This window comes from Orcinus orca, chromosome 6 (assembly GCF_937001465.1).
Source record: "Orcinus orca chromosome 6, mOrcOrc1.1, whole genome shotgun sequence".
Lineage (NCBI taxonomy): Eukaryota > Metazoa > Chordata > Mammalia > Artiodactyla > Delphinidae > Orcinus > Orcinus orca.
Window position 1 is genome coordinate 62,445,920 of NC_064564.1, and position 26,276 is coordinate 62,472,195.

General features: G+C 37.3%; 1 protein-coding gene across 24 annotated transcripts in view; it reads left to right on the plus strand.

Annotated features, from left to right (window-relative positions):
- The window catches only part of PTPRD (protein tyrosine phosphatase receptor type D), a 2,143,853-nt gene that overhangs the window by 1,929,954 nt on the left and 187,623 nt on the right, over positions 1 to 26,276 (plus strand). For 16 of the 24 annotated variants that reach the window (XM_049711289.1, XM_049711292.1, XM_049711285.1 and 13 more), the window contains 5 exons: positions 9,379 to 9,567; positions 11,706 to 11,723; positions 13,347 to 13,457; positions 16,868 to 17,137; positions 20,295 to 20,876. In XM_049711289.1, coding sequence (XP_049567246.1) covers positions 9,379 to 9,567; positions 11,706 to 11,723; positions 13,347 to 13,457; positions 16,868 to 17,137; positions 20,295 to 20,876 — 1,170 coding nt within the window. The remainder of the gene's footprint in view (positions 1 to 9,378; positions 9,568 to 11,705; positions 11,724 to 13,346; positions 13,458 to 16,867; positions 17,138 to 20,294; positions 20,877 to 26,276) is intronic. The other 8 variants (XM_049711307.1, XM_049711306.1, XM_049711293.1 and 5 more) reach the window with 1 other exon arrangement.

Below are 26,276 nucleotides of genomic sequence, written 5' to 3' on the forward strand. Positions count from 1 at the left end.
GTTACAAAGCCAGCAAATAATGGAGGCAGGAGCCAAATCCAGTTCTCTTTCCATGTTTACTATTCTTTGTCCCTTTCTAAAAACAAACAAAGAAGAACGGGAAGTAAATGCTTGAACCTTAGCTCTATTATGCATTTTTCCTTTTTTTTTCTTAAAAAACTTCATAGTATGATTTAAATATTAATTTATGTAAAGTGGTTAATATACAAAATAGGGAAAAATTTGGACAGTGTATGGGATAAGTATCATGACACCAGCTTGTTAGTAAAAATAAATTAATAGAAAGCAGTGAGCTTTGTGAAAATGGATGTTATTGGATTTTTAGTGAGTTATTTATTCCCAAGGATAAATGCATAACCCTGATTTCTAAATATGTACTTAGATATCCAAGTATTAATAGACCTCATCCCCTCCCCCGCCCCTCAATGAATTTTAGATCACAAAGAGTATGATCATTTGCTAAGGCCAAACGCTAACAACAATGGGGGTTAACATAATGCCATGTGAAATTGCAGCTACCACATTCATACTAATGATAATTTAATCTCAATGAGTTTGTGTTCTGCTACACAGACAGTAGACATTACTTTGCGATTTATAGGATAATTGCATACATTGCTTCTAAATAAATTTGCTTTACTCTGAGCCAAGAATGCCTTACAGCCTCCTCCATATGTGAAGACTATTTCAGAAAATGGAGCTTTTGCTCTGGAATACTCTGTGGGTTGCTGGTTAGTATGCTGAATATTTAGTAGCTGCTAATGAGACTCCTATCAGCTTATCAATGTCTAATTTCCTATTCTTGTATGGCATAATTTTATGAGAAATCTTCGGAGACCCTTATACCCAGTAACTGCCCTTAAGAGATACCTTAATCCAGTCTGAAATAAAAGCTTCTCTGATTGATTTATGGCCATATTAAGACAAGCATACCCATCTGTACATAATAACTTGCAAAGAGGATCTTGGACTAAAAATTCTTCGTATCTTGTTCATAATTATTTTGGGGGACCAGACCTTATATTTATTATTTCATTTGGAATATCATTTATTAACTGGCAGTTTCCTCCTGCTTTCGATATTTTCTTTTTGACTTAGAGTAGCCTCTGACTTATAATTAGAAACCACTTTATATATTTTTTTCAGTTTCATTCATATGCATATCATTTTGATAATGGCCCAGGAACCTAACTTTGCTAGAAAATGTTGATTTAACTTTTCTTTCTTTCCCTTTTACTTTTCTGTTTTCAGCCCCTTATTCAATTTACCTGCAGGAAGATTGATTTTGAATAATACGGTCATGATGTCAAAACAGTACAAATTATACCCTGCTGCCATATGGAATGGTGAAAATAAAAGCTTTATTTACACTGTGTTCTTTAAGAAAAGAATAATAAATGTTTTTTCCCCTCTTCAGGGATTGTATTCTGGAAAGAAACAGTTCTTGTTTGTAGCCTGATAGCGTGGTTTATTCTGAAAGATAATGACTTGAAAACTCATTTGCTGTTCAACAAAGAAGCAAATACTCCAACTACTAACCCCTCAGCCTTCCAGCCTCTGAGACACGGATCTGTCTCCTTTCCCAGACAAAGCCATTTGGGGTAGTCATTATTGGTCCCATATTACAGAGGAGACCCCTGTGCGGTGTCAGGTTATAGGGTTGATATGCTGAATCTACTTCTGTCTGCTTCTCTGGTCTGTGTACTGTCTTTGGGTGTCTGCTCAAAGCAGAAGTCCTGCCACTTATAGCCCTTCCTAGATAATGAATTAGAAATTACAGACGGGTTAAAGACATAGGCACAGGCTGAACTTGAGCTCCTTAGGGAAATTATTTGATATTTATCGTCCTTTTCATAATTCCATTTCTCATCCACATTTTATTGGCTAACATACATGGCAGAATTCTGTCCTACCTGGAAACTGTGCAAAAAAATGAGAAGTCAGTTGATACATATTAAAGGATGAATCTTTTTTATGTAAAAGTGTTTTAAAATTATTATTACATCCCATGAAACTTTAGTCCTTTCTGCTTAAACAATGAAAGATGACCAAGTATTAGGAATAATTTTTGTTGTGTCTTCCATTATGAGTTGACTCTGATTAAGAGTTCTATCACTGTTCACGATGAATATTTATTCAAAGAACAGCAATTGGCATAGAGGAAACATGTTGAAGTAAAAATACACCAAATCTAGAGTTAAAAGATTTACAAGAATTTTCTGCTGTATGTATGACTGAGACCAAGTAACAATTTTGCTGAGTCTTTGTGTCTACAGAAAATGGTAATTATTATACCACCCTTGCCTTACCTCAAGCGACCCTAATAAGTCTCAAATGGTTTCAGTGTTTTCAGTCATTCACAACAAAGCTTTGCTGTCCCAAATATTTAGCGTTAGTTTTTGTTTGGGGGAACAAATTGGATGACAATATGATCTGTTTTATTTGTGCTGTTTGTGTTGTTGATTAATCAAAAGCCTAAAATCTTGTTCAGAGTGAGAAATGAGGGCTTTTACTAGCTTTTAAGAGGTTACTTGGCACATATGCTACCCTCTAAATTCACTTGCATTTCTGTATAATCCCTGTTTCTTTATGATTCCCGTAGAATATTTCTCCCATTTACAGTTTATTGCTGCAGCTCTTGTTACATCAAGCCTTAGAGTCACTTGCCTCTGTTCTGTTTAAATCTTTTGTGGGAGCTTGGGATAGAGTAAGTACATATATGCTAATATTTTACTAGATGCCAGGCACTAGTGCCAGGCTGCACCAGGCACATTTAATGCATTATCCCATTCAATCCTCCATCTATGGGCTGGGTACTATTTTTACTTCCGAAGAATCTAATTATCCTACAGATACAATTAAATCACAGCAATATAGAGATTCTCTAGATTACTTCATACCCAGGGCCTGGCCCAGTCTTGGCACAAAGAAGGCTTTCAGTAAATATCTGTAGAATGACTGATGATCTATTGACAGTCCATCTATTAACAGTCCAGTAGATTTTTTTTTTTTTGGAGTATAATTGCTTTACAATGTCGTGTTAGCTTCTGCTGTACAGCGAAGCAAATCAGCCACATGTATACCCATATCCCCTCCCTCTTGGACCTCCCTCCCGCCCCTGACCCCCATCTCACCCTGTCCAGATTTTTTTTTTTTTTTTTTTTTTTAAATTTTTGGCTGCATTGGGTCTTTATTGCTACACGTGGGCTTTCTCTAGTTGCGGAGAGCGGGGCTACTCTTCGTTGCTGTGCACGGGCTCTAGGGCACGCGGGCTTCAATAGTTGTGGCTTGCGGGCTCTAGAGTGCAGGCTCAGTACTTGTGGCACACGGCCTTAGTTGCTCTGCGGCATGTGGGATCCTCCCCGACCGAGGATCCAACCCGTGTCCCCTGCATTGGCAGGCGGATTCTTAACCACTTCGCCACCAGGAAGTCCCCCAGTAGATTTGTTTAAACTAGTAGTTTAAAAGGTCTTTTTCTTTTATTGTAATGCAACTTTCATAAATATGAAGATACTTTCTTATTGACCATCTTAAGACCAATATATTTACATTTTTCAAGAGGATTTTTACTGTCTTAGGTAGTACTGTATCTCTAACAGGTAAGTATGCCTTTCAACATATTTTAAGGGGTATAGTACTTTATTTAAGAAAATATTCTTCATACTCTCCATCTAATATTTGACTTATGTTAAGAAAAACTTCCCTTATGCAATTGTTTCATCCTTCAAAATGAAAAAAGAATGTTAGTTGTGCTTCTGTAAGATTACATCATGAATGCCTAAAGCTTCAAGATATGCAGCCACTGAGAAATTTCTGCTCCTGGCAGAAATCTTTGCTCCTGGCAGAAAGAAGACCCAGAATGTCTGCCTCAACATGCAACTGAGTGATTCACTTGGATGTTATCATTAGTTTGAACATCAACAATCCCATCATTCTAAAGATAGGATAGCAGAGTAGAGGTACATATTCCCTTGTGTTCTTCTAAGTTTCGTTGTGTTCACACTTAAGGTTTTGTTATGTGGTTGCCATTTTGACTTGTAGGAACTTACAACCGGTATATGAGGGAAGGCTTCCTGTAAAATTAAGAAAGCAGGATCTGAGTTGTGTGTTTCTAGTGTAGCAACTGCACTCAGTTAAAGAAAGAGCCAAGCATAAATTGCACATCCTAAATGATGAAAGTCGTTTGCTAATTAAATAAAACCTGTGACTATAAAAATGAAGAAAGCCATCATTAACAAGTATTTTTGTGAATTTATAAGTTTAATACTACTTAAGACACTGTAAAAGGTAGTTTTGCCTCTTAGACTTATATTTAAATTGGGGAGACCCAATCTATAGCCACAGGACAATTAAAGAATGATTAACTGTTTAAAAAGGTGCCGTTAGGACTTCACTTCCCTGGTGGTCATGTGGTTGGGAATCCGCGCTTCCACTGCAGGGGGCACAGGTTCGATCCCTGGTCAGGGAAGTAAGATCCCACAGGCCATGCAATACAGCCAAAAATATGAATAGGATAGGATAGAATAGAATAGAATTAAATTAAGTTTAAAAAGATGCCATTAAATAAGCCCAGTAGGAATTCAGAGATGTCACATGAATAAATGCAGAAATGGTTGCCCAGATTTCCTAAATATGTCTAATTGCAAGTGTTTATTGAATACGGTAATGGTTAAAAAGGAAGTAACATATAGCCCTGCCCTCTGTGAGCTTTGAAAGCTTTTAAAGAGGAGCCACTATGAACTGTTTGGTCCTCAGGAAGGTGGTTCAGAGGGATGAGTTCTCCAAGGAAAAAAAAATTAAAAAAAGCTTATCTCTTTCTCCAGATTCACATCTTTTAATAATTCTTTTGGAAGAGCATACTGTTGATATAATTGACGTGATTTTTCTTCATAAACATATTTGCTATAAATCTAAAAAATTGGAAATGTGGCATCATGACAAATGGTCCTTTATTGAAAACTTCTCTAAATCTTTTGGGACTAGAGTCAAAGCACCTGTCTGATTGAACTCACTGAATCCTAGCAAGATTAGGCAAGAGGAACTGCTTAGGGCCACCTTGGAAGGAGGCTGTGGACTTAGTAGGCAATTTAGTTTTGTGTTTGCTATCAAATAAGAGAGGTTGAGTTTTGTGGAATTGGAGCAAAAGTAAAGCATCACTAAAATTGTTTATGGTTGAACAATGAAAGTAGTTTGAGCAAATTATGCAAAAGCTATTACTTTATCATTCACAGATATCTAAAGCATAACTCCCTACAAAACAAAGTCGGGCTATTTTCCCTATACATTCCTTTAAGTCTTGGAGAGGTTAGGGGTTATTAACAAAAGTTTTACAGCAATGGGAAGTTGACTTTGAAAAATGCTGAGGTTCATTATTCTCTTTCTTTAATGGAACTGAAAGTTTCATATCAGCATGTTTTATTAAGACCCCAAACAGGTTCAAGGAATGTGCTATATTTCCAGGTCTATTATAGCTGCCATTCCAAACAAAATATGTATGACTTCTACGATTCACTACGCACAAGTATGTAGTAATCTGCCCTTTAATGGCCTCTCAAAATGACGGACCAAATGGCTTTGTGAAGGTCAAGTCTGATTTAAATTGTTGATGAATTAGTAGCTAATCCTGCTTGATTGAATATTAATATGGAACAGTAATAAGTAAGGCATTTTAAAGCTTAATGAACACATTAAAGAATAGGACAAAATGCTTTTCTTTTCACTTATGTAAAAAGTTTAAAGCTACTAACATTAAGACAATTTGTTAATTTTTGCTTCTGTATTTTCCTGTAAAAGTTTGTGTGGTTAACATATAAAGGGTATTGATTTTTTTTTTTTTCCTCAAGTTTCTGGTACTATACATTTGATGAGCTGTCAAAATTGATGTTATCAAATGGCCAAGGCAGTTTTATAGAAATCACCAATAAATGTAGAGGTGAAAAAAAGCAATTAACGTCGTCTAAACTACGCCCACTGAGATAAGCATACCAATTAGAAATTTCATTATTTCTACAGTTCATTTTATGTTGAATACTGAGTTTTATTGCCAAATACCTGACAGTCAAATTGGAAACAAGCCACAACTGTCAATGTGTAACAGCACTGGCTATTTGAATCTGTTACATTGTGATGCTTCTCATGAAAATTTAATGAAGAAAGTGCATTAAAAGAGTTTCTGTGCAAAGGGGGGGGATGGATAGAATTTAATTACCCTTATTAAAAATAAGAAAGGAACTCTCTTTACATCCTTTGTCTGATTAGTATGCGAGAAAGATTATCTTTGTTGTACACTTGTGTATATGGAAATGGGGCTCTGGAGTGTTCTTTATGAGCTAAGGAGGAAAAGAAAGGTCATGCAAATGTATTAGCCTGCTTTCCATAGGGCACAAGTCAATTTTGTCAGCTCTCCCCAAGGTGAGGTCTTCATTTCTTATAAATGGTTATTAATTCTAAATTTCTTCGGTAAGAGCCTTTCGTAAGCGGCTCAACAATCTCAAGTCTTTGACATTTGCCACTGATAGGTATAGAATATTGGCGTGGTTCTTCAGAGAGATGAACTTGTAGAAGAAAAGTAATGACTAGTAGAGCAGTGTTTATGCATGTGGATGTAACTAGTAGTTAGATGCCACAGGAGTGACTCAATGTCCTGGGAAAGACAGAAACAGCTCAGGAATCCCAAGGTGATTTTTTTATTAACTGAGGTTCATTGCTTTCAATATGGAAATTAACAACAACAAAATATAAGAGCTTTTTTAGAAACTCGTTTCTAGGTGTCTGAGGCAGTGCAGTTGATTTTGGGGCACTTGAAATAAATTATTTTTATTCTTTGAAGCATTCTGGGTCAATAGCTGGTGAATGAGATGTTTAATAATATAATGTGTGTGGGACAATGGCTATTGAGCTTTTTGCTTTATTTTTTTTATTTTCCCAAATAACATTAAAACTAAGCTTTAGATGTAAACACATTGACTAAAGCTTTAAAGCCATTAAAAAAAAAAAAGTCTGATGAAATTCAAGTGGAATAGAGTATTAAAATTAGCATAGCCTAATTTGCAAAATGCTCTTTATCTGACTTGTAATTTTTAACCTTCCCTTGGAGCCTTGAAAAGTCATCTTGAAATTCCATTCTTAACCACTGTTTCTGACAGTTGTCCACTGTAGACCTAGGCTTGGCTGGCAGCCTGTAAGCATTCAAATAAATGGAAAGTATTACTACTGCTTCCTCAAAAGAGCCACATCTTTCAGCTTAAGTAAAATGTAGCTCATCGAAGTTAACTATCTTTTTAGTCTCTGGCCGTAATTAGCTGGTGGGACAGGAAAATATCCTCTGGTGAATCCATGTGTCAAACCCAACTGCTTCAGCAACTTCTTTTGGACTTTTCATAAATCTCCCTTGGGAGAACCAGAATCTACTTTTCCCTATTAGCACCTTGATTTTCTCTTACAGAAACCTGGATTTAATGTTCAGGATATCTTCCCTTTCTTGGGAGCTTTAATCTTTGGTAGTATTTTGACATTCTTTTACTATTCACATTCCAAATCTCTCTCTCTAGTTCTGAACTATTCCTCTGATGAACTCTCTACCATAAGTAGTTTTCTACTATGTGTAGTAGGAAACTTTTTAATCACTGTGATATATTCATATTTAGGCTTAGCAATCACTGGAGTTCTCTCAAAATCTGTCAACCCAGACCAACTTGATGGCAGGGAATTTGGATGCAGGCGAGGCATGGAGAAATTTGTATTACAGAAGGATGAACTGATGAGAATTAAAAAATACAAGGCAGTGGATTTAGGTACTTACTACTGCAGTTGATATGAGGAGCAAAAGATTAAGTCTGTTGGAGAGAGTTTTGAAAAGTTTTATAAAGACGGTGATTTTGGTTGTGTGGCTTTCTAGAGACACACAGACGGTGTACTCATCGGATATGATTTGTCTGGGGAATGGTGAGAATTTCATTGTGGGCAGAAGAAATGTTTCCTATGAGGGAGGTCATCCATGAGAGGCTGAGAAAAATGGGTCCTGATTTTAAAAGACTTCGCTAGCCAGATTTAGGAGATTTGAGTTTACCCTGTAAGTAGAGAGAGAGTGGAGAACACAGATTTGGTCAACAATGCAGTGGAGTCATCAAAATGTGACCTTTTCCCTTGAAATTGTGCATCTTTAGCAAGACTCAGAGGATCATACCAGAAATTGTGGGAGACATCCAAGTAGAAGCCAGGTACCACACCTGATGGTTTCTGTTTTGCTCACTGGTTCTGCTTTAGAGTCATTTTGGAATTGCTGGCTGATGACAATTCATCAGAGGTCATGAGGGAATGTTGGAATGTTGATTACATTAACACCAGGCCCAACTGGACGTCAAAATGTTTCATAATAGTCTTCAGACAAACACCCAAGTTCTAATTTAGATAATTCTCACCCATATAACTAAAATTCCTTCAATCCTTGAATAGAATAATATACCTTTCTAATGCTAACTAGAAGAGCTGGCCATGCAGGGTATCAATGTAGTCATGCTTGAGGGACTTAGGAGGACTTTAATTTCTCAAGATCTAAGATCTGGGGCAATTTTGATGTGGGATAGGGAGAAATGAACTTTGGATGAGTTGAGGATTCAAAATTTAGGAGTTTCAACTTTTTAATGACTGAAAATGGTGTAGGCCTTTGGAATGGAAGAAAGTGTTCTCTTACCCTGAGGAATGTATGTATGCTTCTGTGTTGCATTTTTGAGTTGCTTTTGTTCTTTTCTTCTTTTGTAAGGGAGAATTTCAGGTACTTTTCTGACTAATTGAAACTCTCTACAAAGGAATTCATTCAGGTTGAACCTGTGCTTGGGTGAAAAAATATACAGAGTTTTACCTAAAAGTTAAAAGGAAAACATAACAGATTCAAATACAGATAGCTTGGTCCAGCTAACCTGCTTGTTCACCATGTCCTCGTAAAGCTAGCTCTTTTGGATCAATGGTTTTCCCTCAAGGAAAAGTTTTCCTCTCAGTGCCTGTACTTCTGACGTTCCTTTCTTTCTGGCCAACTCAACTTGTTCCTAAAGGCTCATTTCACAGCTTCCTCTTGGTGCTCACTGACCTCATCAGACACATACTGTAGAGTGACTTCTTCTCTGCTCCCAGAGAACTTGATCCATTCCTTGGTCATGGTTTTTATCACACATGTCTGAGCTCTTTGTTAGGCTGTTGGCCTCTTAGACTGTGCACTCTTCTGGCCAGGAACAACGTTCCTTAATGTAACAGTGCAATGCTACCTAGTTTGTGTTAGCTTCTCAACAAATGATAGGTTAATGGGAGAGGTTAATGGTCAATATCTCTTGAATCTTGGGTATCTGACTTGATAACATGTTTGTATCACCTTTTGTCTTGCAGAGGATCAAATTCCCAGGGGCTTCCCTACCATTGACATGGGCCCACAGTTGAAGGTGGTTGAGCGTACACGCACTGCCACCATGCTTTGTGCAGCCAGTGGGAATCCGGATCCAGAAATCACTTGGTTCAAAGATTTCTTACCTGTCGACACAAGCAACAACAATGGCCGTATTAAGCAGTTACGATCAGGTAGGGTCTTGTTACTGTTTCCACAAGCTCCTAGAGAATTTTAATTTTTCTTTTTAGTTTTCTCTCTCTTTATTTTTATTTTATTTATTTTTAATATTTAGGTATTGATTTTTCTCCCCCTTCTCTTTCTCTGTTATTTAATGTGTTGTCCACGTTTGTGATGTCATAGCCCGTTTCAGAGTCTGTCTTTCTTCTCCTCTCTGTGTTTTGCAGCTTCTGTTTAATCCACATTGCTCAGTGCTGTGACTGCATTTTTGATAATTTTTTAATTTACTGCTCTTCCGCAGTATTTGATGGATCCATTTTCTCCTCTTTCTTTCTTATTTCTCTGTTTTCTTTTGAACGAAATTTATTTCAACATTGGACTTCATTCAGAACTTGCAAGGAGTTCCAATGGTTATATCCATTAAAACCCAAAAATGTTCATATTAAATGCTAAAATGATTCAGTTTTATTAAAGTGTGTTTTCTCTCTCTTTTCTGCATTTGAACTCATCAAACTACCAAAGTTTAGTAAGTTTGGGCACATCTACTTTCTTTTCACTAATACATAAAACACAGAAGTGTTATCTCATGAGTAACCAGATGTATTTTTTTTATAAAGTCCTTCACAAAGTACCAATGAAAGGAGGGGATTTTTATTAATATTATTATAATATTATTATGAGTGAGTATTTTCTACACATTAGCCACAGTAGTGTGCGTCCACATCAAAGAATTTCGAACCCTCCAGTGACTGGATCTACAGAAGTCTGCTTTTGGTGTAGACTGCAGCTTTTGCCTCTCTCTCTCTCTCCCTCTCTCTCCCTCTCTCTCCTCTCTCTCTCTCTCTCTCTCTCTCTCTCTCTCTCTCTCTCTCTCTCTCTCTCTCTCCCCCCTCTCTCCCTCCCTCCCCCCTCCCTCCCTCCCTCCCTCTCTCTCTCTCCCTCCCCCTCCCCCATCCCTCTCCCCCCTCTCTCCTTCTCGCTACCCATTGCCCTTTCTCCCTCTTCCATCCCCATCCCAAGTTTATTCCTTTGCTCTCTTTAGATTAAAAGTAGAGATAATTCTAAATTTGTTAAGTTTTAGAGCCTGTCCCTAGGTAATTTCTCAGGGATGTGTACTAGTAAGCTGTTTACTTTGGCATTGGTAGTAATATTGATACAGAATTCTAAGTTGTTTAACTGCCTGTCTTCCCAGAATTCTCAGCTTTTGACCTGTCCTGTGATGTTACAGCGTCTTGTTAACTGCCTCTTTTGCTTGTTGTCAGCAGAATTGTGTAGATTAGCATTCTGTTATTGTAAATAAAGAATTAATTATTCACATGTAACATAGATGATTTAGTATATAAAGCTTTAACTCTGAAAAATTTGTACCAAATTATAAGGAATATAATAATATTTTTATGCTGTCTTTCTTCTCTCCGTATTTAAATCTCCAGAATCTATTGGTAAGTGCTTAGTTCTGAAGCGCACTTCACCCCCCCACTAATTTCCATATTCAGATTATTATTATTATTATTATTAATAAAATGCATGGCATGCATTTTACTAACTGTCAGTGTAGGCACCAGATTTCCTTAGTGGCGCACACACACACACATCCACGGAACTGTTATCGTAAGAACACTGTGTAGAAATAAAATAGAACACAAGTTATATCAGACAAATGTAGCATAGTAAGTAGCATAAGATATATCCAGTGAACAGTGTTTGTTTCTAGTTATTCTTTAGTATTTCCTATAACAGTATATATATATGCATATCTATATATATACTTAAATAGATTAGCCAGTATTTCCCTCAACTATGTCTTTAAAAATATTGTTTAGTTCTTTTTTTTTTTTTAAGACTATGAGGCTTATAAGATATAATTCTAACCCTATATGACCCCAGACCTAAGAACTCAGTTGCTTCTCTGAGAAAGGCAATGCTGCCTATTGTGGTCTTTGCCCTCTGTGGTATAATACAACTTGCTTTTATGATCTAATAATACTATCTAATATATTCCTGTTTTACCAGTATAGTAATTCAAGTTTCTTTTAAGACCTTATTTAATTCTGTAAATCTAATTTAATTCTTCTCCCCAGCCCTAGCCTCCTTCTTCTCGTACTAATGCTTCTTCTTTCTAATCTTATTTGCATTCATATTATCCACCCAGGTGGTACACCAATAAGAGGTAAGAGTGCTGAACTAACGTTCACAGAATGATCTTACTCATTCTTTCTGTCCTTTCATCACTCTCATATTTGTCCTGTTTTCAAAATCATTACAGTAATGTCCATCAATGTTATATTTTTCCTTTGTACTGTTTGGTTATGATTGGTGACTCTCATCTTGTGAATTTTTCTTTTCTTTTTTTCTTTTTCTCTTTGTTTTGTTCATTTCTTTCTTTATGAAAATGATTCTTTAAGTTGTGATATGCTTCAAAGAAAGCATATCCAGGTCTTTAGACCGCAGACCAGTCACAGCGTACCATCTGTCCCTCTTTTTTTCCTTTTCTTCTTCTTCCTTTTTCCTTTTTTTCCTTTTTTTTTTTCTTCTTTTTCCTTTTTTTTTTTTTTTTTTTTTTTGTCCAACTGGAGAAAAAAAAAATCATTTTTTTTCTTCCTTAGCTGTTCTTGTTCTGGACCAAAGTCAAGATGGTCTGGAGAACAGTGGCAGACATGCAGAAGACAGCCTGGAACACCTGCTTTTTGTCTTTATCTTTCAAAAGGTTTTTGCTTTTGTTCTTCGATTCTTTTTTCTCTTACTGTCCTAAAAGTCAAAGAATGACTCCCCTTTCCACCTGATCACACTCGCCTACAACCTGACAGCAGTGCCTTTTCCCCCCCACTTCTTTTTTTCTTGGATTACTCGCTTCTGGATTTTTCGATCTTCTGTCCTTCAGGCTCTGGAGACAAAAGGTGCTGAGTATTCTTGGTGGTATGTGGATTGCTGGTTTTTTAGACTTTGACTCAGTGTGCGTTTCTTTTATAATTCTTGTTTTGTATTTTTCTTGGGGTTTTGTGACACCACACTGCTAATCCCACTGGTGGATTTTGATGGGTGTCTTAGGGGATCCGTCTCGAGGTCCTCAAGCAGTGGTTGGTTGGCCCTCCGGGCTGGCATAGGCCATGCTTTTTAAGTTTTTAAAAAAAACCTTCTAATTCAACTACTCTTTGTTTTTCAGCAGACATAATAAATGATTGTAAGTCGTGGCAAACTGGTCTTTCTTTTCTTAAAAATCTGCATGTCTTAAGGGAGTTTTGTTTCTTTAAGTAATATTTTCATGATATATAATAACTAATTTTAATTTTTTTGCTTCATGCAGCCTTTTTTGTGCTTGCTGCGTATTTTTGGCTTTCTTCAGCAGAAGACTTTCTTGAAAACCCGGCCTGGTTTTTTTTGAGTGTACCTCTCTTTTGCGCCACTTTTGTTACCAAAATGAAACAAAACAAAACCAAAAATTAATCTTTTGTTTGATTTAAAAGCCATACTTCCTTGAAGCAGTCTCACCCATCTTCATTTTATTAGTCTAGGAAATAAGCGTGTTAATTATGACTAGAATACTTGCTTGGGAAAAGAGATATTGTTTTTTTTTTTATGCTAGCATTGGTGATGTAAAAAATTAAAAAAAAATAATCTCTATATGTTTTTCTCATCGCATCATTTTCTGTCTGTGCACCTTAGCAAGAGATTGAATCGACGTTGAGCGGATCTTCCTGTGCAGGGCTTTTCATATTGTTAAGAGGTTTAGCTTGCTGCACCGAGAAAGCCTTCTCTGACCATCTCTTTGGCAATATATTTTATATCCATACAGGAGCCCTTCAGATCGAACAGAGTGAAGAATCTGACCAAGGAAAATATGAGTGTGTTGCCACCAACAGCGCGGGCACTCGCTATTCTGCCCCTGCCAATTTATATGTCAGAGGTAGGAATGACGTAACCCTGGTATCGCGTCTTCATTCAGGCTCAGGGGGAGTTGAGATACCCACAGGGTCTGTGTGACTATGTCAGGATTTAGTGAGCCGATGTGCTAATAGTGGCAGTAGCTGAAGCATTTTAGTGGGTAGAAAATGAAACATTTTAATTACATGGTTAAGGAAAAAATTGACAACTTTTGAGTAAAATCTATCCTGTGGATTGAAGTTTGTAAGTATATTTGCATTTTTACATCTTGATTTCTATTTTAAGTGCATTGATTGAACTGTGCTTTGCATTGGTTTGAGGTTTTCTTCTTTTCCTTCTTTTTTTCTGTTGCCGTTACTCTTCTGTTTCCTTATCAAACTCTGAAATAATTGCTTGGTGTGCTACTAATCAGTTCTCTGTGCAACTCCAAGCGTAAAGGTGTTTATGTCTTTAAGACCTCCGCTGCAGAGCTGTAAGGATAAAGGTGCTAACTTTAAAAAAAGAAAAAATGAGAAAGGTGCTACATGCAAGTAGCACAACTGTATTGTCTTCCTTCTTTTTATACTTATTTATAAACACATCACGTGCATGTGTCTATGCGTATATATATATACACACACACACAGGTGTTTTTTTTAATTATTCACTTTCTGAAAATTTAATCTCTTGATTAAAGAGAACAGTGAACAGTGATTGTATTTTAAAACATGATATCAGTTGTCCTTGGGAGAAGAATGAATGAGGATACATCCATATTTTCTTATAAAGTAATAGAAATGATTAAATTTTGAGCTTATGAATGGTTGTGCCTTTCATTTCCACTAGGAAGAAGTATTTCTTCTTCCCTGGAGTTCTCAAAGCCAGTTCTTGTAGTTTTATCGTCCAATGAAAATGCTCTTAGCCTTACCCTCCATGTCTGTGCATAACCACAAAAGGTGTGGGTGGGGGTGGGAATAGATAAAAAAGACAGCGAGGGCTTTAAGTTACAAGAGGATGGGTTCCCTTAGGAAAATATCTAGCTTGATTTTGAAATTTTTGTTGGAGATCATTTCGTTTCCGTGGGGATGTATTTCTCTCCTTTCTCTGGAGTGTCTGGGGTGGGAGAATATGAAGAGAAACCATTTCTTCTCCAAATTCTTTGAACCCCCTTGATCCTTTTTCTCAATATGCTGACCTCCTTTGCTGCATGAGGCATGTGTACCTTCTTCAATGGAAAAATTTCAAAATGATGCTAGCTATTGTTTCTAATACCATGTTAGTCTGTGAAGTATTGCTAACTTTTTCAGGTGAGATAGGAAGGATTAACTAGAGCAAATAAAGATGTTCAAGTAGCAGTTGAAAGCCTTGATATGGCCTTTTTACTCTCTCTGTGTTTCCCTTGTTTTTCTCCTTTCCTCATTTCATTGTGTTCTGCATCAAACCCCCTACATCCCTCAGAGCTGCGAGAAGGTTGGTGTGTTTTTTACTTTTTACCCACCTTACAAAACTATTAATTAAACCAATAACAAAGAATACAAATGAAATGAATGTAGCTGCATTGTGGTCTTCTTTTGGTTAATGGTATGTTCTAGCAGAGAATGCCCTTGGCCATGGCTTCCGGTGCTTGCTGGTGGTACCTAACTGTGGTGCATGATGGGAGAGAATGAACCTGGGTGCATGGTAACGGGTAACACTTAACTCTCTCAGGTCCAGTGAACTTGGTCAGTGTTCCTGCTTTCCTTCCTGCCCCACTCTTCCCGTCTCCTGCCCCACCTTTAATTTCTATCTCACAAAGGTGCCTGCTGCCCATAGAATGACTTTTCGTAGTTGTTCCCCTAACCCCAAGCATGAAGACTAAACTCTCCTCCATCTTCCTTGATACGTTCTTTGACATCTCAGAGCCTACACCAGCTCCTGTCTGCTTTGTGTAACCTGTGAAGTGGCTGCAGGAGGCATGCTTAGCTCTCTCTTTACTTCTCCTTTGCCTGTCATTCACCCGTGAGGCCATTGCAGCAAGCCCTCTCAAATCCACGGAGGTTTCTCTCATCTTGAAGGACAGCCAAAAAGTTGACAGACAGAATTATTCACTTATTATCTTGGGGTTATGAGGTTGTTTTGTTTATTAACTTATTTATAATTTTAAGAATCACTTTATTAGCCATATTTAAGGTATGCTCCTAATGACTAGCCCTTAATGTAAAATGCTCGTGGTGTAATGTTTTGCCAATAAAAGCCCAAGACGAATCCTATTTGTCTCTTACCCTCTCCTTGTACCCTGTCCAAGACACATGTACTTAAACACACATAAACATGCAGATTATCTGAAGCAGGAACACTGAACTGTAATTGCTTGTTCTTTTTCCATGTTGTGTTGCTTTAATATGACTTATTCTCTTCGTGTCATGTCCCACTGTGTGGTTTAGATCCAGTGTCACTCAATTTGAATGTAGGCATAAAAAGCCTCATACTAGATTTTTGTTTTCATCATCTATGTTGTTTTTTACCACAGATATGAACTGAATGGAATCCTGAATGTGAACTACTCAGCTCCCTTCCTGAATTTGCAATCCTTACCTTTGACAACCTAGCTTCATCTAATATCTTCCTACTTTCAACCCTATCCTCCCTTAAATCACTGTCTCAATCACCGTACTTAACCCTCCTCCCTTCATGTTTAGTTCTCTTCCTGTTATTTCCTCTGCTGCTACTGCGCTCTTGGATTCCAGCCATTCTCTCATCGTCCTAAGCACGGCCCTGAGACTTCACCTTGTGCATGCCTTGCATGACCCAATCCACTATCTCTACTGGCATTGGCTTTGTTTCTTCTTCTGTGACTGTAAATCAATATGTATATATATTTCTGTGTTTGTTCCAGTGTTAGTGTGAGGTCTTGAGGCTGCATCTATTCTGAGTCTGAAAGCAAATAAATTGCACTTTCAGTGTACTCTAGATGATGTTTCCCAGGACTGGGATGTGACAGTGTGGTCCCGCACATACATTCACATCACCTGGAAGAGCACAGCACTGAAGCTGGTTTTGATACTCAAGATAAACCTGCTGGTGACCTTCCAGCCCCCTTTCCTGCATATACATGCATGCATAGAATCCTTGTTATATGCATGCATGTATATGTTTTTGTGTTTATCTTATGCATGACGTTTGTGTATTGTTAGTTTGTAGATAGTTTTTTTGTGGGGCCCTTGTAGGTCTGAATCAACTTTTGTATGAATGTATCTAAGATATCAATGACTAAACTAAATAAATTTTTCTGTGTATACACACACCATACTTGTATGGTCTGTATTATTCACAGTTTTACATGTTTTGTTTTTGGACAGTCCACAATATGTTTCAACTGTTTAATTGTGTCTGTACAGTGCATGTCATGTGTTAAATCAAGCCGCTTTTTCTTGCCTTGTATATTTTATCATCTTCCCTTGTGTTTTGTTCCAGTTCGCCGTGTCCCACCAAGATTCTCTATCCCACCCACTAATCACGAAATCATGCCAGGTGGAAGTGTTAATATCACCTGTGTCGCTGTGGGGTCACCAATGCCTTATGTGAAGTGGATGTTGGGGGCAGAAGATCTGACACCTGAAGATGATATGCCAATAGGAAGAAATGTCCTAGAACTGAATGATGTAAGACAGTCAGCAAATTATACCTGTGTTGCTATGTCGACACTGGGTGTCATTGAAGCAATAGCCCAGATCACTGTCAAAGGTATGCTCAGTGGTTCATGCTTGGAGGATCTGGGTACCCTCAAGTCAGCTGACTAATGCCTCTACAAAGTCCGTCCTTGGAATTCGAAAATGTATCAATTTATTGGTCAGTGTTTCAGATATCATAGTCCAGTCATATCTGTGGTATCACATAAGATACCCATATCTAGGTAGGCACATTCTCTCTTAAAAGTACTGACAGCCTAAGTCGTGATAATCATCAAAATATTTAACTAAAGGCCAGGCTCAGGCACTAACAGGTCAGGAGGAGGCATGCTCGACATAGTCAGCCGTTACGGTCGGAATGATGTGTACAGGTTTTATATTTATCCTGAACCTTGAGAAGAGGCACATGACAAAAAAATCCAAGTGAGTGTTAATAAATGCTCAAAATTCCAGAAGACAAAGGGAAAAAAAAAAAGAGAGTTGAAATCAACGTGGTCTAGTAATAGATGCTTTAAATTTTTGATAGACCCTACCATTAAAAATCAAAATGCAAGGCTTCCCTGGTGGCGCAGTGGTTGAGAGTCCGCCTGCCGATGCAGGGGACGCAGGTTCATGCCCCGGTCCGGGAAGATCCCACATGCCGCGGAGCGGCTGGGCCCATGAGCCATGGCCGCTGAGCCTGCGCGTCCGGAGCCTGTGCTCCGCAATGGGAGAGGCCTGCGTACCGCAAAAAAAAAAAAAAAAAAAAAAATCAAAATGCAAGTGTGATTATATTCTGTTTTAGCTCTCACCTCGTATAAGCGAAGTGCTCAACAAATATTCTTTTCTTGAAATAAGTGTACTGACTATAACCGAAGTACTATATTCCATGGTTACTTTTGAATCAAAGGGGGTAAAAAATGAGTGTGTGAGGGTACCAGTTGTTTTTATACAGTGTTTATAGAATTTTAGAAAACTTGCACAAAATGAGTCAGTCTGAGGGTGACTTTAGGTTCCTGCAAATGTCTGGAACTATTGCAAAATGAAACAAGTTGTCTTCCCCTTCTAGGAAGTGTGATCCTAAAAAAATGCAGGACACATTGTAATCGGTGTCATATTTTCGACCAAGTGCATATACCTAATGTATACCATATAAGATCAATAATGTGACATAAGACAAGGTACACAGCATTTTCAACAGTCATTTAAAATAGTAATGTTTTATTGCATATTATTATGGTATTAGGCATAGTGTTCTCCATACATTACAGATACAAAACCTGTACTGCATAATCAGTGTGACTTAGCGAAACTAAGAGTATCTGTTAAATATCAGTAAACACATCTTTAATTAGCAATATTTCTACTTGCCTTAAGAATACAGAAAGACATCTAGGGGAAATTCAGATCATACACTTCCTTGAAAAATGCCAGGCCAGAGTATTGAAACAAATGTCTTTCTATTATTATTTTCAACGAAATCCCTTGGCCAAATATTATCATTCCATGGTTCTTAGAGTAATCTGCAAATACTGAATCGTCTTTCCCATACTAACCATTTCAGCTTTAAATATTTGAAGGTTTACTAAAGACCCTCAAGAATTCAAACGCAGGAGTCACACTAAACTAATATTTTGTTCAGTTTCTTTGTTTTCCTGACTCTTGCTCCTTCCCTATACCCCCTCCACCACAAACATAAGGGTGGATCTTGAAAGCAAAAAGTGAATCAAAACAAAAAGCACCTTAAAGAGAGAAAGAACTCATTTATTCAGGTAGTCAGTTCACAGTGCTTATTAAAAACCTACTCAGGACTAGACAGTGTTCTAGGTATTGGGGATATAGCACTAATTAAGTACAAGTTTGCTAATCTTGAAAAGTTACCATTGTAGGGAGTGTTGTATTTTTTGCCTTTAAGTTGACAAGGAAAAGAGGAGGACTAAGGAGCTGATTATATGAGTGTTACCTTCTGAGTTTTCTCTAAAAATTCAGCTTGTGAAACTCTCCTTTCTTCCTTAATATCACGACCTTTCGGAATCACTGTCCAGGTGAGGCCACCAGTGTTGATTTGTATGCTTAATTGGTAGCATTGTTGTTGTTGTTGTTTTTGCGGGCCTCTCACTGTTGTGGCCTCTCCCGTTGCAGAGCACAGGCTCTGGACGCTCAGGCTCAGCGGCCATGGCTCACGGGCCCAGCCTCTCCGCAGCATGTGGGATCTTCCCGGACCGGGGCACGAACCCGTGTCCCCTGCATCGGCAGGCGGACTCTCAACCATTGTGCCACCAGGGAAGCCCTAATTAGTAGCATTTTGAGTTGTGCTTTTCTGCTAAAAAGAATGAACGAGATTTCTAAAATATAGATTTAATTGCAAATGTTTGTCATGTAGCTGTAATCTGTTATTACTGATGTTGGATATAGAATACATATTATGACAATAAAATGAAATACTTTAAAAAGTGATTTGTGAATAGACTTTAATTTAGCTCCTTCAGCATATTTTGAATATTAAGTAAAAAGCATGAATTTGAAATTGATTGATTTGAAATTACTATTCTTTATTACCTTAAAATTATTGGTCAGATTATTTATTAAAAAATATATAGTAATGTTGCTTATGTCTTACGTCTTGAAAGCAAAATGGATACTCTTCTTTTACAGCAATTTAATACCATTTCATTTTATATCTAAAATTTTGTTCTTTTCAATGTTTATTGGCATTTAGTTATATCATTTTTTTGAAGCAAGGGTCTCATGGGCCAAGCTTGTGGTTATAATAATTGTTATAATTGGAACTACTGTTTTCTGAGGGTGCCAGATACATATTAAGAGCATTACTGGATTAGCTCATTAATCTTCACCGTAAACTCATGAAATACAGTTACCCAACTGTATAGTACAATTCCAGTAATACAATTTTGCCTATTTTTCACATGAGAAAACTAAAGCAAAGAGAAGTTAAGCAACACATCCAGGATCTCATAGCTAATAAGTGGTGGATTTGGATACGAGCCCAAAAATACAATGCTATAATACACTTCTAGTAAACTGAGATTTGTCACCTAAGCATGTCTTACTGTACTTCCTGACCACTTAGAAAACCGTCCTTTGCTATGATTTCATCTAATTAAATCTTTACTAGGTACATAATTCTGTCATTCTAATAGCAGAGTTTATGGATTCTTGTGATATCTTAAAAGTGATGGGTATTCACTGTCTTTCTATTTTCTCCCTGTAAGCCTTACCCAAACCTCCAGGAACTCCTGTCGTGACTGAGAGCACAGCTACAAGCATCACACTGACATGGGACTCTGGGAACCCTGAGCCTGTCTCTTACTACATCATTCAGCATAAACCTAAAAATTCTGAAGAACCTTACAAAGAAATTGATGGGGTGGCGACCACACGCTACAGTGTCGCTGGACTAAGTCCCTACTCAGATTATGAATTCAGGGTTGTTGCTGTCAATAACATTGGGCGGGGGCCTCCCAGTGAGCCCGTGCTAACACAGACCTCAGAGCAAGCACCGTCCAGTGCCCCCAGGGATGTCCAGGCGCGGATGTTGAGTTCAACCACCATTTTGGTACAGTGGAAGGAACCCGAAGAGCCAAATGGACAGATTCAAGGATACCGAGTTTATTATACAATGGACCCCACTCAGCATGTTAACAACTGGATGAAACACAATGTAGCTGACAGCCAAATCACTACTATTGGCAACTTAGTGCCCCAGAAAACGTATTCTGTCAAAGTCCTGGCTTTTACCTCAATTGGAGATGGTCCTCTTTCAAGTGACATACAAGTCATCACTCAGACAGGAGGTAAGTGTGGTTCTGGATGGGGAGTAGGGTAGAAGGGAGGAGCTGGTACTAAGAAATGGCAAGGACAGAAACAAAGCACAAAATAGTATGTTTTAATTTTTGAGATTTAGAGTTTCTAAGTAAGGAGTTAGGCATATGGAAAGGAGCAGGCATGGACACTGAAAGACTATAAATAATACAGTCCTTTTAGAAGGGGGATGCATTTAGCATACTTTTTTTTTTAATTGAAGTATGGTTGCCGTATAATATTACATGGGTTTCAAGTGTATAATATAGTGATTCACAATTTTTAAAGGTTATGCTCCATTTATAGTTATTATAAAATATTGGCTATATTCCCCCTGTTGTACAATATACCCTTGTAGCTTATTTTATACCTAATGGTTTGTACCTCTTACTCTCGTACCCCTATGTGTAGCATCCTTTCTTTTTAATTTGTACCCAAATGACTTGAAGAGTTTCTGCAGGAGTTGGATAAATGCATCCCCCATGCGGCATTTTGAGAATAGAAGAACTATGTTTCTTTGTATTAGCAACTCCGATAGAATAGTCCCAAAATTTATCTAATTTGTGAAGGAGTGGACGGTTCAAGATAAATTTAAAAATAAAACGATTTGTCAGGGAACCTTGGATATTTAAATGGCTTATGTTTGCCAGGAAGCAACTTGCTTAAAAATGAATATTCCCTTCATGTTCTTTTCTTTTTTTCTTTGTATGGCCTCAGGGATAAAGAAAGACAGTTACCAAGATCTAAGATCAAACTTTGGGGCCTTATTCACCCATTTTCCTGGGTATTAGAGCAGATGCCAAATTATTTTATGAAGAAATACTTGGCCTTTCCCGTAGTTTTATTTTCATAAGAGGATATCAGACTTCTCTGGTCTTGGGTTCAAAGTGATCAGTTTTGTCCTGGGATGGGAATAAAACATAGCGGCTGTCTTCTTACATTTATTCTTGAATATCTGAGAGCTATTCATTTGACTCCTATTGTCTTGGTACCTCTTAAACTTGCATTAACCTGTGAGTGTTTTGGTGGCGTGCCCTTCGTTTGTTCTGAGAATCCACATAAGAACCGTGTTATTGGAGATGGTATCTATAATCTGTAGTCATAACTCATAGGTAATTCTGGGAATGAGTTAATGAATATTCTCAGGTGTCAGAACTAGATAAACTTACGTTTAACTGCTGACTTGTTTTTATGTTGTGGGCTTCGTGAATCTTGTGGCTGAGGACGTTTACCTATTTGCCGTTGGCTACTAGGAGTCTCAGAGCATGTTTACAGCTTGCCTGGCTTCATTTTCTTTTCATACTGTTATTTGGTTCTTATTGGTTTGTTCATGGATTTATCCCTTTTTCTAATATCAAAAAAGTACAGAGTGTTTTATCATAATTATAGTGAAAATCATCCATATACCTTCCCTATTTGGCATTTTCATTTCTTCTGTATTTATTTGTTATATTAATATGCATAAAAATATTGTAGATTAATTTTTCCATAAGTTTCTCATCGGAAAATGTAGAAATCAGTGAATCTTTTTCTTGACTGAAAGTAGTCAACTGTTAAGAGATTATTTTTTTATTATACTATTTGAGCAGCTCCATAACCATTAAAGCATATAAGAAAGTATATAGGAAGAGTGTATACCTATACTCCACTTTTAGGTTTTCGGATGTTTCAGCTTTGATATTTTAAAAATCCCTGATCTTGGAGTAACATAACCAGGGTTTGAATCCCAAACTACCATTTTTAACTCCATGTCCTTGGACAAGTTACTTCATCTCTCTGAACTTCAGTTTTCTCATCTAAAATAATAACCACCTTATAGAGTTTAGTGGTAGTGGGTTTTTTTCTAAGGCTGCCATACAAAATACCACTTACTGGGTGGCTTAAACAACAGGAATTTATCACCTTGCAGTTCTAGTGGTTAGAAGTTCAAGAACGAAGTGTCAGCAGGATCGGTTCCTTCTGAGAGCTGTGAGGGAGATGCGGGGCCTCCCGCCTAGCTTTTGGTGGTTTGCTGGTGGTCTTGGCTGTTCCTTGGCTTGTGGGAGCATCACCCTGATCTCTGCCTTCATGGTCCCATGGCATTCTCCCTAAGCGCTTGTCTCTTGCGTCCAAATTTCCCTTTTTTATAAGATACCAGTCATAATGGATTAGGGTCTAACCTAATGATATCATCTTGACTAATTACATCTGCAACAATCCTATTTCCAAATAAGGTCATTTTCTCAGATTCTTGGTGTTAGGAATTCAACATATGAAATTTTGTGGGACACACTTCAACCGTAACAAGGCTATCGATTAGATAACGGATAGAAATATTTTATAACTTCAATAATATATAATCACCATCATAATAATTGCCAGGTGCTGGAAACTCTGCTAATAGGTGTATTAATTCTTACTGCTCAATTAGGTAGATGTGGAATTATCTCATTTGCCAATGAGTAAATTGAGGATCGATGAAGGTAAAAAGATTCAGGAACTTCCTTTGGGTCATTAAGTGGACACTCTAGATACCTTTAAGCACCGTTATCTTTTAAATTAATAATTTGCTAATGTCTTATTTTTTGGTGCCTACTAGGTTTTAGTGCCCACTAGGTGCTCAATAAATAAATAGAGGCAGCAAACACAGGGTGTCATGTATTCATACCTCTATTCAAGAATTATATATGGGACTTCCCTGGTGGTGCAGTGGTTAAGAATCTGCCTGCCAATGCAGGGGATGCAGGTTCGAGCCCTGGTCCAGGAAGATCCCACATGCTGTGGAGCAACTAAGCCCGTGCATCACAACTCCTGAGCCTGTGCTCTAGAGCCCGTGAGCCACAACTACTGAGCCCGTGTGCCACAACTACTGAAACCTGCATGCCTAGAGCCCGTGCTCCGCAACAAGAGAAGCCACCGCAATGAGAAGCCCGCTCACTGCAACGAAGAGTAGCCCCCACTTGCCACAATTAGAGAAAGACCTCGTGCAGCAAAGAAGGCCCAATGCAGCCAAAAATAAATAAATAAATTTATTTTTTTTAAAAAAGGAGGGCTTCCCTGGTGGCGCAGTGGTTGAGAGTCCGCCTGCCGACGCAGGGGACACGGGTTCATGCCCCGGTCCGGGAAGATCCCACATGCCGCGGAGCGGCTGGGCCCGTGAGCCATGGCCGCTGAGCCTGCGCGTCCGGAGCCTGTGCTCCGCGACGGGAGAGGCCACAACAGGGAGAGGCCCGCGTACCGCAAAAAAAAAAAAAGAATTGTATATGATTTACATCTGAAATACTTGAGGTGGCTATTAGGTTATCCCAGTGCAGAAGTACATTAAACCATTTAGACATTAAAAAAAAATTTTTAAGAAGTAGAAGGAATACCTTTTTTATAGAACGTTATCATACTCAGTCACTAAGTTTGGTTCTTAATTTTCTAACTACAAATTTAAACATACAAATCTGTAGCGTTTCATAATATTATATTCTTATGACAGAAGGATTTAGCTATCTAAGGAACCAAATAGTTACTGAAACTAAATTCAACCAAAACATAAGAATCCTTGAGAATCGTGAGAATCCTTATATTCAGAACATGAAATGACAGTAATGCTTTCAGTCACTTTTTAATGAAAGATACAGAACTGATGTTTAAATAGATCATATTTTGTTTTTCTGTATTACCAGGGGACATAATGTAACATAAATCATAACTCAGTGAAGGTAACATTATGACAGGAGCAATTGAGTTAATGTGATCCAGGGACTCGGACCTAAAAACAAATCTAGATGAATGGATCACAGATGCATTAAAATAGCTGTTCTCAATCTCTGTTTAACTTTTTTTACATTAAGATATTTCCTAGAACCTTCCATAATAGTTGTAATTTTAATACCCATTGATTGAGAAGATATATAATGACATAATGACTTGTGCCTGCCGAGATCAATAGGCTAAGAAAACCTTCCAAAATGGCACTATGATTTGATCTGTTCTCTAGGCTTAATTAACAAAGGCCATTTGATGTTAGTGGACACCTGCCAAATACAATGATGTTAGTTCTGATATAATTAATTCTGAGCTGCTCCTGACTAGCTGATTCATAGGATCACTGCTAGACAAAGACATAAAACCATTATGAAAGATTCTTTTAGTTAGGCTATATAAGATTTAAGTTTATGATTCTTCTCACTACAATTTTATCTTTTCCAAACCTACAAAAATTTACTGATCAATAACAGGCATGAACTTCTCAAATAGTTTAATTTCATATACACAGAGATACACTTTTTTGTCTACTTTATCTAAAAGGTATACATTTCATTTTATTATCTTTAATTCCCTGACAGTAATATTCCTATTTTTGTTTAAAATCAGACTGTGCAGAAACAGTATTTAGAAATAAAGTGAGTTTAAGAGGGACATTATTACTTTTGATCTTATCTAAAATTATTGTCACATGTATTGATATAAATGGAGGATTGATGTAAGTTTGTATATTTCTGGTAATATAGAAAGTCAAAATATGATCTATGTTATAGTCAGTAATATATCCCCTTAATTATGAATATTAGTACAGATGAAAATATTAAGTAATCTTTACATGGTTTTAAATATGAAAAGATTTTGGTTAAAATGATTATTTTCTAGAAATACTGGTTAATCTTCCAAGTTTTCCATAGCTTTAACTTCTGGCATTATAGTGACTTGCAAGTAATTCACCTTGGAAATACATGGACCATATGGCCATTGACATGGGAAGTATTTATGTTGTGCTAGAAAAAAGTCTCTGCTATGAAAAAACACATTCGGGAAGGATGTCTCATATAGTTTTCTCTTGTACGTAATTATAATAAGAACATAGGGTAACTGTATTTTACAAAAGAAGTACAAATAAAACTCTGATAAGGAAATGTAATAAATTAACATCTTAAACCTAATGCACTAACATAAATGTTGCTTGTCGTTCCTGCTAATTGGAGGCATTCTAAAGCTGTTAAATCCCAATGTGTGTCTTTTTCCTGAACTTTCTTTAGAAAACATATCTTACCTCTAATTCTTCTATGCATTTAATAGATTCTTGGGGAAAGTACTGATTTATATGTACACACCTTAATAGTATAGGTCTTTGGAAGGAAAATGATTATACACATTTAATAAATAAATATTAATGAGTAGCATCAACTTTAAACATTTTGAAGAAGCAAAATTGTTATAAAACTATGACATTTTAGAGACATTGTGCTTTAGGTTTCCAGTACTTTATAAACCATTTCATTACTATATATCAACAGGCCTATATAAGCAAACTAGAAAAGACTGATTTCCAATAGCAAAAATTATGAGCCCCATTTGAATTCTTTCTCTAAATAGTTTTAGCAATGAGTAAAGGAGTGCTGGTTGTAAATACAACTGTAATAAAATTT